Genomic DNA, 16,139 nt, shown 5'->3' with positions numbered 1-16,139 from the left:
TAAGGGTTTAAAGCCCTTTAAAAATGGCACTGGTGCCTGCGCGGTGGCGCCGGGCGCCGTTGCCGGGAATGGGATGGCCGCCCCCTCTACGTCATTGGTGGCAGCCGCTTCACGCCCTCTATTTAAATGAGACCCACGCTTAATATCATGGAGGCTCCTTGGCGGCACTTCCGTATCGGAAGGCCGCTGAGTTGAAAGCGTGCCGCCGCAGACCATGGCGCGCAATTAAAATTCAGCCCAAATTCTTTCATCACTTTGCAATTAGAGAGGGAAGCAAGATAGCACCCTCCCCAATGAAATCAGCAACTCATCCTTCAAACAGAAATAATGCTTAATAAAATAAGAAAGGAGACCAAAGATTACCAACACTGATAATTCTCTAACAAACTTCTAGTAAGGGATACCAAGAGTGATATTCACCATATAAGTTCAGTCATGAAAGTAACTTTCATTATCTGGGTTTCTTCACATTTAGTGCTGTTATTATGAAAGTGATTCTGTTTTTGTTAAAAATATTTTTTGAGGAAGTCATAGTCAAACTGAAGAAATGTTGGACCAGTTTTTTTCAAGAGGGTCAAGAGGGCACTGAGAGGATTTGTTTGACAACAACGTTGTTGTCACATGACTCAAGTTAAAAATAGAAGAGAAACCCTGGTAAGTGGGGAAGATATGTGCAGAGAAGTGACAGGTCAGAAGGTGGGCTTTCTGTTTCCAGTTGCACTTTTGAATTGTTGAAGTTGGGAATGAACTGTTTAAAAGGGGTTGGAATTTTTAAAAAACTGAAGGACAGAACCCCATCTCAGCCCAGCCTATTCCATCTCTTTAAAAAGCCTGAAGAAGAAGGAGAGAACTTCCAAGGAGAGAAGAGAATGCCCAAGGAAGGAGAGAAGACCACAACCCAACTCAGCTTTCTAGCACCTCTCTAAAAGACCCTGAGAAGCCCACTGTGCCAACTCCTCTCGTCTCTTGTCTTTGAAGAAAAGCCTGCTCTATGAACGTGTACTCTGAAGCCAGACTGTATGCCAGTTTTGGAACACAACATATCTCATCTACTGTTTCTTCAAGAATGAGCAAGTATTCAGCCTGAGTGTTTTTTATTTTGTCTTTTTTTTTTGTAACAGAGCTCTAAACAACAATCCCTTTTATTTTTCTGGTTAACCAGTGCATGTGTGTGAGTGTGAGGGGCTAAGGTAAAAAGGGAACTGTAATATTTCAATCGGTGTGTTTATGCTTTACTTCATTACTGGTTAAGACTTGTTTTGTAATAAATCAATAATTTTGTTGTTGATTAAAGAAACCTGGTTGGTGTGTTTGATCCTGGGAAAAATTGAGTATATGACTGTATCGTTTATAAAGAGTGTTTCTTTAAATAATTACTAAAGCACATTTGATTTTTCTTCCTGCTTATACTTAAACTGCTGAAAATAGGCTAAATGACTCAAGCACAAATTTGTTGAATAAGACTAGAGGTTAGCATTTTAGCAGTAAAATCACATTGAAAGTATTTAACACTTGACTAACTTCAAAAACCTTTTAAACACAACAGTAAATTAACAGTGAAGATCTTAAATAGTGAAGTATATATATGGAATGAATATATTCTAAAATGTTCCTCATCTATATTGTATATTGCTAGCTGCATTAATTTTTAATTTTTGCCTTTCACTAGCTACAGTGAGAGCTTGTTTCATATTTCCACATCTGCCAGTCATCACTCAATGTTACATTTAATCACATTGCTGTTATCCCCTGGGAAATGCTTGCTCTATTCTCTAAAATCCTGTAGAATTAACTTTTTATTCCGTGTCTTCTTTCAGGTTATTTAATAATTCAAGACATGACCAGAAATGTATGATTATCCATTATTCATCTTTTGTGAATTGTAATAAAAGCATGAGTTAAGGAATTCTGTTTTAATGAAAATTCTACGGTGGATGGATGATATAAAAGAAATACAAATAAAATCATGGTTCTGCCTAAAGCAGGAGAAAAGTTATGAAATGAAATACAAGATATTGTTTACTGAATTAATGTAAGCTATATTTTGACTTCCATGTTACTGTGGCCAGTGTCAAAGAAGGTTTCTGCTAAGAGCTATGTAATATTAATCTGCGACTGATCAGAGCTCTGTGCTAGTGGTACATATTTAATGGGTTGTCAAATGCTTGGTTAAGTTCATCTGATTGGACACTTTGAATACTTAATTTATAGTTTACAGAATGCATTGTCAGTTCTTCTATTATGAATTGACAAAGAACAGGCTTATTCTCTGATCTGAATTTTTAGTGCTTTTGTTGTTTGGCGTTTAGCTACATTCTGCAGATGTGTTGTAGAACAATGCTAGCATTTTATGACTGAGAATAGACAGTGTTCTTTGACTTTCACACCCTCGATTTCTTACATGCTGAGTTTCACAATCTTAGGGTTGGCAGTGTGAGGAGGTGCAAATGGTTCTCTACAGAAAGTATGCATTTTGATCTGTCAGCCATTTAAACTGACAGTCAGCTTTCACCCATGTGTTAGTTTATCAGTATTGCATACATGAAAAAAATCAACTTTTTAGCAGGAATTTGAGATTATCAATGTAGGCCATCGATCAGAACAGTGTGAAAACACAACTGGAGGCTATTGGATTCAATTAGGTCGGTTGGAGTGCAGACTGAAAGCAATTAGAGCCATTTTATTCTCATTGTCGGTTGCGCACAAGTTTAAGGCAGAAACATTTTAAGATGAGCTGACAGTTCCTCAGAATTGCAACTACAGGTATCTTTATTTTGTATCCATCCCCAAAGAACCTCTGTAAACAACAGTTTATCCAAAACTCGACCGTATTTTACCCTACATTAAGTCCTGCCTGCTCATCACTCCTATCCTCGCTGACTTATATTGGCTCCCAGACCCAATGCCTCCAATGTAAATTCTCATCCTCTTGGTTAAGTTCCTTCATAACCTTTCCCCTTCTTATCTCTGTAACTATCTCCAACACTAAAACCTGCGCTCATGCCCCAGAACTGTCCGTTCGTCTTATTGTGGCCTCTTATGAATCTCCCTACTTGCCACACAATTGGCAGCCATGCCTTCAACTGCATAGATCTCTCATCCTGGAATTCCCTCATAATTCCCTCTGCCTCATGACCTCACACCCCTCCTAATGCCACTTTCTTTGGCTCAGCATCCATTTTTATCTGATTACACTTCTGTGAAGTGCCTTGGGATGTCTTTGTTCTCCTCCAACACCACCTGCTGAAGGATGCTTGTAGAACCTGTGGGAGATAAAAGACATGAATTAGAAGTGACAGGTTGAGGCATGCCGACACCTGGCTTATCTCCAGCATCTCCTCCTCAGCAGCTGTCAAGGTGGCGATGACTGGAGGTCACCTCCAGTTCTATGAGGAGGTGCCTCGACAGAGAGGGATGGGTTCACCTGCAAGATGTGTTGATCTAAGGAGTGATGTGCAGGAGAAAGCTGGGGAAAGCAGAATGAGGAGGTTTGTACTTAGCTATGTCATGCCACTTACCTATCCTGCCCTAATCAGATCATTAAATCTTGCAGCATTGTATCCAGGAGTGAGGCACCACGCTCCTGCTGCTGACCTCCTCAGCCACTTCCAGCCACACCTGCGTGTTCCCTGAGGCTTCCTCTTTCTCCTGTCCGCGGGGAACAGAATCTCCCTGAGGTCCTGTACGGCTTACAGCATCACATCCAGGGATGCATCATAGATGGGTGGTGCTGCCTTTCTTCTCTGAACTTTCATCTGTGAAGTACCTGGCTCGGTCATGACACTTCTACAATGCTTCAATTCTGACTCTCCCAGGGTCCTTTTAAATATTGATGCTGAAATAGATTGATGCGAGTTGGCATCATGCCTGCTTGCCCTAATTGGTTGGGAAATCTGGAAGTCAGATGCAAATGTAGTTGCTGGGTTAGAAAGTCACTGACAAACGCAGTGCTGAAATTTCCAGATTCCTGATGCGCTTCTACAAGAGGGTCTGAAAGTTAAAAGTCAGCCCAAAGAATAACTTTTTTGGTAATAGCCACGATAGTGGAACCAACCCGAGCATGAGGCAACTATCTTCAGGAGGCAAGATAAATTGGACAATGTGGAGGCCAGAGTTATGGGAAAAAATCTGTAAAGATTAAATAATCGCCTGTATTATATTGCTCTTGGAATCAGTAGCAACTCAACTTTTGTACCTGGAGCATCAAAATATGAGGTTGTTTTTGGAACATTACAAGGTCAGGGAAGATAAGATTGATTGACAATTGCCAGCTTGATGAGTTCAGACTGAAGGGGGACAAGATCAATCAGCCATGAGCAGTTTATCAGGCTATATTCTTCATGAGATAGCACATTGTTCAGAACTGCAGTGACTAAGATGAGGCTGGTTGACCATGAAAATCTGATCTCAATAAAGCATTCTTACTAAATTATTTTAAAGACATTACCTTGGACTAAATAAAACTACATTATTTCAACATTTTAGTTCTCATTGTCAGGCAGCATAATTAAAATTCTATGTACACCTTATCTACTTGGGACTCATGTTCAAATCTTCCTTGACCTGCCCATTCTTACTGTCTTGGGGGCTAGGGGAGATGGGTGGTGGGGGAAGAAGTTCCCTGAGGCCTCACCAGTTAAGATCTGATAAGGTTTTTCAATTCTATGTTGGTGGCTCTATGTGGAGGCTCTGTAAGAGGAGCTGTAGGTAGGTGATAGCATAGAAAGCAAACAGACTACCTTGACAATATGCACTGAATGGGACTGCAAGTGGCCAAATGGAATTCTCCTACTTTGTATGCATTCTGCCACCATGACTTGGCCCTAAGGATCACAATATCCTTTTCTGCCAACTTGTTTTCCTGCTGAAACATAATTCAGTCACGCTGGGAGGTGGTGCTCTGGTCAATTATGTCTTGCAAACTAAACGACATAGGAGGAATGGGAAGACCAAAATAGACAGTGACTTCTAATACCTCCCTTTTTACATTCCCATGTCTTTCTAGCTTCATAATTCTATGCCAGATTGTAGAGATGGGAAAGACCTTATGGGGTCGAAGTTCGCAGTTGTGGGATGGAATTAAGAACCTGTTTGGTTACAGCAGGTGGCACTACCTGATCCCATGGTGAATGGTGAGTTTGGTCGTATAGTAATATTCTCCATTGCCTCAATGGAGACAATGCTGGTCCCCTGCCAATGAGATCTAATTTGCACATCGCAAATGGCTGACTTATCAGCAAGGGTATATCAACAGGACTGCTGATTCTGGGTGTGGTTGGTCTCACAAGCCCAAGCGTCACCTCTTTGGATGCACGGCTGAAGGTTCACAGCTTCCCCATCACCCTCCTTGAACCAGATGGGTGGAGGGTGGAGATACTCCTTCAGTGTGGCACCCTTTAATTAACCAATGGACTGGATGCTAAAAAGTGGTTGGTCCGTTTGGTTGCCAAGTTAAGGGAGCTTGACTAATAGTCTGAAGTCCCCATTGCTTGGGTCTGTTCATAGGACACCGACGTGAATCACCTGATAAGGCAGAAGTTGGGTGTTGATTGGTCACCCTGCTAGATAATTTACCTAAAACCAGCTCCCTCAATTCTTCTTTTATTCTCTCTTGCCAGTGAAACATGCTGTGAGGCACTGGAGGCAATAATGGCCTGGTTGCTTATGATCTCAGTGATTTTATCTCAGGCTGCGTGAGCACCCTGAACAATTTCTTTGAATGATAAAAGATCTTCTGAACACCCTTGTTCATCTTAGACAGCAGCTCTTTCAGTTGCCTAGTTAGTTTCCTCTGATTATATTATTTCTCTATATCCAGGTGATTAAACACTGTTACCGTGTCAGCAACACCTGCCACTCTTTGCTAATGGGACTGCTGTGCCTGACTTTTTTTTCATTCTCCCTCCCATTCTTTTCCTGATTCTGCTTGTGAAACCATTCCAATTTCTCTTTAAGGCTACCTGAGCCCATTTGGAATAGTGTACATCGCATATGCCTCATGGAAGCGTTACATTGCTTAAATCAGCAATAACCAGGCAATCTCATAACATACATTTTTATATACAGTATGGTATTGTAGAGAGGGCAGCGTCAGTGTCTGCAAACCAATGATGATAGCAAAGTTCAGGACTGCCCACAATGTTGCCTGTATGTGAATGGAGGTCTTCTTGACTCCCATGAGAAGGTGAGAGATGTACACAATAGGAAATAGTCTCTCTGAGTCCTCAAGATCGGACTATCGCGAGGCTGTGGTCAGTGGTCGCAACTTTCAGGTAGAAATTTTGATCTGGGTAGGGCGAGATGAGACTGGTTGCCTCCATAACAGTTGTCATCAGCTGCTCAATGGCCTCAGTGTGCTTCTCTGACCACAGTGAGGATCTCATCATCCACCTTAGCTTTCAGCAGATCATATAGAGGTGCAGTGACCTTAGTGAAATGCAGGATAAAGGTTCTTTGATACCCACGAGCCCCAGGAACTACCAGAGGGCTGTCTTAGAGACAGGCAAGGGTAATCATTGAATAACCTCTACCTTATGTTTTTCCAGCTTCTTTCCTTATTGTGAGATGGTAAACTCCACTGTTCGTAATGTCAGGCTATAAAAACTGAGTCGGAAGAATCAAGTGGCGAGATTCTTTATTGAGGTGATCAAACCAAGCACAAATTAAGACAATTAAAATGCTTGAGTAACAGCCATAAGAATAGAATGATTTTACCCCATTTTGTTCTTGAATAGATTCATAACCTGACCAGTATTCCTTTCTCCTCTCTAGCTTTACCTGCACGACTGACCGCTTACAATCACCTGTGCGATACTGGTCTTGTAATTGCTTGACTGTTGCATCTGGAGCCTTGAAATGTGAACTTGTTTTTCCAGTAAGGTCAGGGAAAATAAGATTGATTGGTTATTGCCACTTGATGAGGTGCGGAGTTCGGGGGTGCGGTGGTGGATGTGCGGTGCAAGGCAGATCAGCCATGAGCAGCTTATTACAACAGGCTAAATTCTTTAAGAGACAGGATATTGTCCAGAGCCACCGTGACGAAACTAAGGCTGGTTGACCATGAGCAGCTTATCTCAAAAAAAACACTTTTGCTAAATTATTTTAAAGACATTAACCAGGACTACCGTAGCTAAACTACGGTAGATTATTTCAGTATTTTAGGTTTCATTGTCATGCAGCATAATTAAAATTATATGCACACCATATCTTCATGGGCTCAAGCTCGAATGTACCTTGATCTCTCCATTCTTATACAGTTCTGTCCTGGTTGGCAGTGCTTTATATAACTCAAGGTGATTGACATGGAACAATTTTGAAATTGTTTAGATTTTCCCATTATAATTTCCTGTTGAAGAATATATTGGAGCTTTTTCTTCGAAGTGGTACTTTATTTATTACAGATGGATTCTTAATATCGATTCATAAAATGTATTGGTGCTTACATAAAAATTAACAGCCACTTGAAATTAAAATGAGGGGAACTTCTATCACATAAATTTCCTAAAGGAGTGATGGGTATTATGATAGGTATCCACAACCAGGATCTCCATGTAGCTGGTGAATGAAGCCAGTGACAGATTAAGGTTTTACACTCAATCATTCAATAATTATTGAACGTTAATCTGCAGTTGATTACACAATAGCATTTGCAAGAGTGACCACTGCACATTCATTGTAAAGATACATTGAGGACATCCTCCATCATGCATTGTGACACCATGGGACAGTAGGACAAACTCAAGACAGATTTAGCACCCCAAAACTGGGAATCCATGAGGTGTTTATCAGCAGCAGAATTATACAATCTGTAACCCCCATCCCTCACTCGTTATAACCGTCAAGCCAGGAGACCAGTGGACTGTAGACGAGCATGCCAGGAGTAGCATTAGGAGAATGTAAGGATGAGGGGCTAGATTTTACAAGCCCTTGATGTCAGGCTCTGTGGCAAGGGGGCTGAAAGATGGGGCCGGCAGTGGTCCGCCATGGAGGCCGACGCCGGGAGAGCCTGGCCCGATCCTCCCGGCGGTGGCAAAGCTCCATGGTATCCACCCTGCTGCCGGGTGTCGGGATCTGGATTTCAATATTTAAATTAATTAATTAAAATAAATTTAAATGAACTTACCCTTCAATATTCCAGGCCCGCCGCAATCTACGGCTCTGTGGCCTGCACTCCCGTGCCTTCAATTCCCTCTCCGGGGAAAGCTGGCGTGACACTGGTGGGGAGGGGGGAGGAGTTAAGATTTTCAGTGCAGGGGGGATGGGGTCAAATAAAGGTCATGGATGTAGGGTATGGTGGGAAGGGGTGAACTTTAAACTTTGTGCAGTCTGGTGGGGGAGGTCAGATTTAAAAGGTAAATATTTTGGGAGTGGAAAGGGCAAATAGTTAATGTAATTGCTATTGGGGGGAGTGGGAAAGGGGCATTAGAAATTTAATAAATTTTGGGGGGGGGGGGTGTATCTTTAAAAATTCAAATTGACTGACAGGGCTGGCTGCCCTTCAAAATGGGCAGCTGACGCCATTGTCAGGGGTGGACAGCCCGCTCCTTGCACAAGATTTGAGGGGATGTGGTGGCTGGCCGTCCCGGCTATTTAAATGAGCCGCCGCACGTTAGATCGTGGCAGCTCTTGGGCCACCATTTTTTGAGCTCGCCGTGGCTCTTAAAATCCAGCCCGAGGTATGAATTGAGTGATACCATACTAAATACCAAAAGCAGCAAGCTATAGATAGAGCCAATGGATCAACAAGCAATGGTCCAGAGTAAAACTCTGTCGCCCTACACAGCTGGTCGAGTATGGTAGTGAAAAACCTGGTAGCTAACAAACAGGAGGCTCCATGAACATTTCAATTCCCAACCATGGTAGGAGCCGAGCACATGGGTATACGAGATGAGGCTGACATGTTTACGTGTCTTCAGCTAAAAATGCTGAGTGAATGATCCTACTTGGCCTCTTCTGAAACTCCACACCATCATAAATACCAGTCTCCAGCCAATTTGGTTCATTTCACGTGACATTAAGAAGTGGCTACGTGCACAGTGTTCTATTCCAGAAAGCCAGTTGATGAAGGATAGAACTGCAGCCAATCTTTACACACTTTTGAAAGTATTAATTTACATAGAGCTGCACATTACAAGCTCCTAACCCCCCTTCTAATCCAACAATCACAGTTTCGATCTGTGTCTATTTCTAAAGGCATTTGTGAATGCCCCATTATGGCCCACACCTGCATACAAATAAACACAGTTAATATACTATTAACACAGGACACAGGAAAGACTGAACCCTGACAACATTTTGCCAGTAAGACTGAATACCTGTGCTGCCATAGCCAAACTGTTCTAGTTCAGCTATAACATTAGCCTCGACCTGATAATGTGAAAGATAGCCCAGATATGCCTTGTCTACAGAAAAAAAACTTAACCTGGCCAATTATTAGCCATTTCCCACTCATCAGTAAAGCAAAGGAAGGAGTCATCAATAGTGCCATTGGCAAGAATTATTCGCTAGTAGCCTGCTCATGGACATTTGGTTTGGGTTCAGCAGAACTGCTCAGCTCCAGAACTCACCACATTCTTGATCCAAACATGGACATGACCTAAATTCCAGAGGAGAGGTGAGAGTAGTTGCCCTCAACATCAAGGCAGCATTCAGCCAAGTATGGCACCAAGGAGTCCTATGAAAACTGAAGTAAAAAGAAAACTCTGCAGTGGCTGGAGTCATATGTGATGCAAATGCAGATGGATGTGATTGTTGGTGATCAATCGTCGCAGCCCCAGGACATAACTGCAGGAGTTCCTCAAAGAAGTATCCTCGGTTCAACTTTTAATATAAATGATCTTCTGTTTAAGTTTGGAGTTGTTCACTGATGATTAAGCAATTCTCAGCTCCATTCATCGCTCCTCTGATAACTCAGCAGCCCATTACAGGTTGGACATGTGTAACATCCAGGCTTGATCTGACAAGTGGACGGTCACATTTCTGCCACATAAGAGCCGGGTGAACACCATCAAAAATAAGAGAGACCTATTCCATCCCCCACTTGATCTACAGCAGCATTACCATTGCTGAGTAATCTTTGGGGTTACACAGCCAAAAGCTGAACTGCACCAGCTATATCAACACCACGACTACCACAGCAAGACAGAGGCTGGGCACTGTGCAATGACTGGCTCACCTCCTGGCCCCTCAATGCCTATCCACCGTCCTCAAGGCTCAAGTCAGGTGTGTGATGTAATATTCACCACCTCCCTGGATGGGCACAGCCCCAACAAGAAGCTCAACATCAACCAGGACAGAATAGTTTGTTTGATCAGTGTCCCTGCCACTTAAGTCATTATCTACCCTACTCCACCAATGGGCACACTAGGGTCTGAATTTTGTCAGCACATCAAGGGTCTTGGCAGCGGCACTGGAAGTGGGTGGCACCGCCTCACATGATGCATGCGGCCAACCAATTGTGATTATGTGGCGGCTGGCCAGTTTGAATTCATGAGGTCCGGGGCCCGTCCTATTGGAGCACAGGGACAGGCAACAAGGCACAGATGGCACTGTGAGCTGACAGGACGCAAGTGCTGTCGCCATATTTAAAGTTTTCAGGCAAGTGTGTCACACCCCAATTTTTCATCCCCACCCGCCTCCCGATTTACAGGGTGCACTGCAACAGCTCAACAGTTTTACTTCCCTCTTTGTGACCTCGACTACCAAAGATGACAAGGACAACAATACTGGGGGAACATCATCAAATTCCAATTTTCGTCCAAGTCATGCACCATATACTAGATGCTAGAACCTTATGGGTGTTCATGTTCTGTACCATCACAAAGGGGTAAATTTGCAGCAGTTGAAAATCTACCTTAAAATGTCTGCTAACACTGCTGCAGCATATATCACTGATCCTTTATTGTCACTGGGATGATTTCCTGGAATTCCTATATAATACCATTGTTTGACCACGAACACCACAAGGACTGTAGTGGTTCAAGGAGAAGCCCATCTTCATATTCTGAAGGCAGCTAGGATAAATGTGTTGCTAGCATCACCTCCGTCTTGAGAACACACACATATATAAGATATATATTTTAAAACTGGCTGCCTACAGAATAGTTTAGTGACACTTTCAGAGTTGTGCTCTATTATTTTTAACCTAAGTTTGTGCTAAACTGCAAGAACCTATTGAATTGAACTTATGCTGTGTGATATTACTGACAATCATATTAATGCATTGTTGTGAAATCCATTTGTCCACTATTTAAGGTATTAACCCGTTTATTTTCATACAATAGTTTTATCACAGATTTTGCAGAGTGTGACTTCCATCCATTTTAATTGTTTATAAAATCTATTCTAGATAGTTGTGTATATCAGATAAGTGATGGAACCCAATGGAAGTTCATGTACTTTCCAATGTAACACTATAATTGGTGAAAACCTAATTAAAATGTCTGGTAGCACTGCTCTAACTTTTTAAAGCAGGCAATAATTCTCCTTGTGAAATCAAGCAGAATACATAAAGCACAATATTTAAAAGCTGCTGAAGCTGACCCAGCTTTGACACCTCAATATATTAGTTGGTAAGCCAATAATTCTCTGGTTACTTCTCATAGAATCATATAAAAGTACAGCACAGGCCATTCGGCCCATTGAGTCTGCACTGGATCCTTCGAAGAACTATCTAATTAGTCCCACTCCCCCACTCTTTCTCCATATCCCTGCAATTTTTTTCTCCCTCAAGTATTAATCCAATTCTCTTTCAAAAGTTACTGTCGAATCTGTTTCCATCACCTTATCAGGCAGTGCCTTGTTCCTTTGCCAAGCACCTTAATCTGTGCCCTCTGGTTATTGACCTTTTCAGCCATTGAAAACAATTTCTGTTAATTTACTGTATCTGAACCTTTCATGATTTTAAACACTACTATCAAAACTCCTTTTAACCTTCTCTGCTCTAAGGAGAACAACCTCAACTTCTCCAGTCTATCCATGTAACTATAATCCCTTATCCCCACAGCCATTCTAGTCAATCTCTACTGTACCCGCTCCAAAATCTTCACAACCTCTGGAGTGTGGTGCCCAGAATTGGATGCAATACTTTAGTGTGTGCATATATGCTCTGCCATAGTACATTGCAAATACTTGGTAGTTTTTTAATTTAGCATTGTTGACATTCTGTTTTAGTTTATGCAATAAAATAGATTTTAAATCAGAATGCAATGCACGCACCACTCGGCTAGTTCCATTACTGATTGAAAGACATCTTTCATAACCTTTAAGAGTCAAGGAACGACCGTACTAACATATGATTCAAATGGATTGTTAGGGATGGAGTTGTGGCTGGATTGACGGGTGGATTAAATATATTTTAAAGCATTTATATAATCTTTTTTTCAAATGTAATTGAAACAGTTTTGTTACTTAAGTTGACTTGTAATATGTTTATAACTATGCTTTTTACTTTATCTGTGATTTCTAAATATGATAGCGCTCACTGTATCAACGGCAAACAGAAACTACATCCATAATAAACATATTGACTGTGTACGTTCCATTTCCCGCACTTACACTTTCACCCCTTCCCCTCCTTGCCAGAAACATGATGGGGTTCACCTTTCCTCACCTGCCATCCCATCAGCTTCCACACTCAATGGATCATCCTCCAACACCTCCAGTGTGATGCCAACACTAAACACATCCTCACCACCACACCCCCTCCACCTTCCAGCATTCCAAAGGGACTGTTCCTTCTGTGACACTCTGGTTACCCTTCAGTTACCCCTAGCACCCCATCCCCTTCCCACAGCATGTTCCTATGCAAGTGCAGGAAATACAATACCTGCCCTTTTACCTCTTCCCTTCCCACTGTCCAGGGCTCCAAGCACTCTTCCAGATGAAACAGCGATTTACTTGTACTTCTTTCAATCTAGTATACTGTCTTTGCTGCTCACAATGTGGTCACCTCTACACTGGGGAGACCAAACGCAGATTGGGTTTGGAGAACACCTCCATTCAGTCCATAAGTGTGACCAGGAGCTTCCTATCGCCTGCCATTTTAATTCTCCGCCCCACTCCCACTCTGACCACTTTGCCCTCAGACTCCTACACTGTTTAGTGAAGCTCGTCATAAACTTGAGGAGCAGCACCTCATCCTTTGATTAGGCGTTTCACAGCCTTCCAGACTCAACATTGAGTTCAATTTCAGATTATAACCTCTGGCCCCAATTTTGCAGACAGCAGTTATTGGTGATAATTCTGCTATTCACATTTACAACAACTCTAGTCCCATCTGTTGTTTCTTTACCTGTCCCATTGCCATTCCCTTTTGTCTTGCTCCATCGTCCCTTTGTCACCTAATCTCTCCTGCTTATCACAGAGCTTCCGTTTTGTTCTTTCCTCCCCTCCCTGCTTTCCCTGCCTCTGTACTTGCTTAAAACCTGTTACATCTCTAACTTTTTCCAGATCTGGTGAAAGATCATCCACCTGAAATGTTAGCCTTGTTTCTCTCTCCACAGATGCTACCTGACCTCCTGAGTACTTCCAGCATTTTCTGTTTTAATTTCAGATTTCCAGCATCCACAGTATTGTGCTTTTGTGTTCAGAGAAAATACATAGAGTCATGGAGTCAGTACGTCACAGAAGGAGGCCATTCAGCGCATCGAATCCATGCCGGCTCTCTGTAGAGCAACCCAGTTAGTCCCATTCCCTGCTCTATCCCTGTAGCCCTGCAAGTTTATTTCCCTCAAGTGCTTATCCAATTTTCCTATTGAAATCATTGATGTTCTCCACTTCCACCATTCTCAAAGGCACCACTCGCCATGCAAAAAAGTTCTTCCTCACATCCCCCATATCTCTTGCCTAAAACCTTAAATTTATACAATTTATTCAGAAGCATGACTTCTTAAATCACCGCTCAGTCACTATAGAGTTGATATAATTGCAATTATAAGTATGTAAAAATATTGAATAGTCACTTAAATGAAATAATATTTTGGTCATATGAACAGTCAGTCATTACTCTTTATTCTCATCTTCAGTTAATATTCAAATTATTTAATTTTCATCCAGGTGGGAATAGCCTGAAGCTACTTATTCAGCCATTGAGTGACTGAAAAATAATTTTGGTCAGAATTGCAGCCCTATTATTTAATGTGTTAGCAGTACGCTGGTTGTATCAAGCCTTTCTGTAATTTTTCATTTACAGGAAATAATTTCATAGTCGGCAGGATACCAGAAAGATCCAACTTGAAATGCAAATTTGATAAATTAATAATATCTTAACCATGATAATACCACACTAATGTTTGTTTGAGAGGGACATTATTCTTTTTGTTTTTGCAGAGAGATACCAAAGGTCAATTCCTCATTGATCACGTCTGCAACCATTTCAGCTTGTTGGAGAAAGATTACTTCGGCATCAGATATGTTGATCCGGAGAAGCAAAGGGTATGTATTAATGGATCTTCAATCATATAGAAAAAAGCTCCTTTACTTTCTCATTTTCCTATTTCTCTCCTGAACATTATGTCATGGGTGCTGCCAGCCATCTGGTACCATGTCTAAGTGCCTTATCTTCACTTGTGAACATAGGAAATGAGCATCAGCTGGCCATTAGATCATTAGACCTACTTCAGTCCTTGCTTGATGCACCCATATATGCACTTCCATTAGAGTCACTGGCTAGCCATCAGGGCTCAGAGCTGATATTTCCACTCGCCAGATTGGTGAAGCTGAAATGAATTTTAGTCTTTCCATCACTGCCATGATTGAGGTCAGCTAACTCAATATAAACCTTCCACCATAGACTGATGTGTGCCTGCATCAGCACCTTAAAGAGGAGAGCTGAAAATATTGCAGGATCAATGCAGCAGCAGATTAACGTGGCTAGGAAATGTAAACAGCACATACACAGCAGCAAGGAGCTAAACTTAGGGAAACTTTTAGAGTTAAAAGTACCAAAATGGTGAAGAAAAAAATAGTTGCCAGACATGCTTCAGCTTTACCTGACTACAGCTTATGATGCCTTTAAGTTTTGTCCTGCCAGTGGCTTCCTCCTACCTGACATGTACTGACCATGTTTTTGTGGACGTGTTGAGGAAGCAGCATTGACAATACTGACCGATTCGAAAGTACACTGGTGTCCTGTGTCATTTTAACCCTATTAAAATATATCAATGAGTCTTTCTTACCCCCTGTCATCGGTTGCCATTAGATTCCTTTGGTTTTTCTTTTGATGATGTAGTATGAGACTTGCTGAGGTGTGAGGCCTGATTTTAAACTGACTCCCCCCAACCCCACCCCATTGCAGTCTTTGCATATTGGGGACCATTTCCATGGGTCTCTGGTGACGGCCTGATTACCACAAATTTTGACTCCCTCCTGATGGCAGTGACATCATTGGGCATGCTAATTAAAATTTCTTGTTGCTGATGGGGCAGATGGGGAGGCATTCACCCCAAAGAAATGATTTGCCAATTTCTTTGGCCCCCATTGCAATATTGCTCATTTTGTTTGATAGTTCAAGATTAATTTTTATTGCTGTATGTCACGTGTTCACTCTAGTTCCTAGCAGCTGCCCAGCTACATGCTAAGAGACCCGGTCATTAAAATTGGTCGGGCCTCCCAGATCCTTCTGTGATTTCTGAACTGGCCAGCTGCTCATAGGGCTCCATTCCCACCGGAGACTTAAAATGACCCCCATTATTTCAGGGTGAGGAGACTTTATGTTATGTATGTGTCGTTTACATTCCAGCTCAAGGCATTGATAAATTTGGTGAACAGGCGAGGAGCTTTTCTTTAGAGATGACGCTAAAATTGCTCTTCCTGACTGTGCAAAATTCTTCTTGCATGCTGCAATCCCTCTGTGCTTCTCTGGGATTGTTTCCCCCTTTTTAATGACACACTTATAACTCATTTTCATGGAGAGCCACCAACTTTCCTGTCCTCCCGGCCTGTCAGCGTTCATTCAACACTGATAGATTCCTGTGCACATTAAGGCCAAAATTTTATGGGCCCCCTAGAGATGGGAATGGAGGTGGGGGGGGGCTCATAAAATAATGACGGAAGGTTGGGGTAGAGTGGCCGTCACCATGCAATTTTGTCGAGGGTGGGAAAGGCCGAAAGACAGCCTTACTGTCCAGAGGCCAACTAAG

At 42.1% G+C, this 16,139-nt stretch overlaps 1 protein-coding gene across 2 annotated transcripts in view; it reads left to right on the top strand.

The window, feature by feature from the left end:
• The window catches only part of frmd3 (FERM domain containing 3), a 387,539-nt gene that overhangs the window by 121,099 nt on the left and 250,301 nt on the right, over positions 1 to 16,139 (top strand). For both annotated transcript variants that reach the window (XM_068028875.1, XM_068028873.1), the window contains exon 2: positions 14,329 to 14,433. In XM_068028875.1, the coding sequence (XP_067884976.1) occupies positions 14,329 to 14,433 (105 nt within the window). The remainder of the gene's footprint in view (positions 1 to 14,328; positions 14,434 to 16,139) is intronic.

The sequence above is a fragment of the Heterodontus francisci genome, chromosome 4 (assembly GCF_036365525.1).
Source record: "Heterodontus francisci isolate sHetFra1 chromosome 4, sHetFra1.hap1, whole genome shotgun sequence".
Classification (NCBI taxonomy): domain Eukaryota; kingdom Metazoa; phylum Chordata; class Chondrichthyes; order Heterodontiformes; family Heterodontidae; genus Heterodontus; species Heterodontus francisci.
Note: the sequence above shows the minus strand (reverse complement) of the source record. Positions and strands in the feature narration are given on the sequence as shown.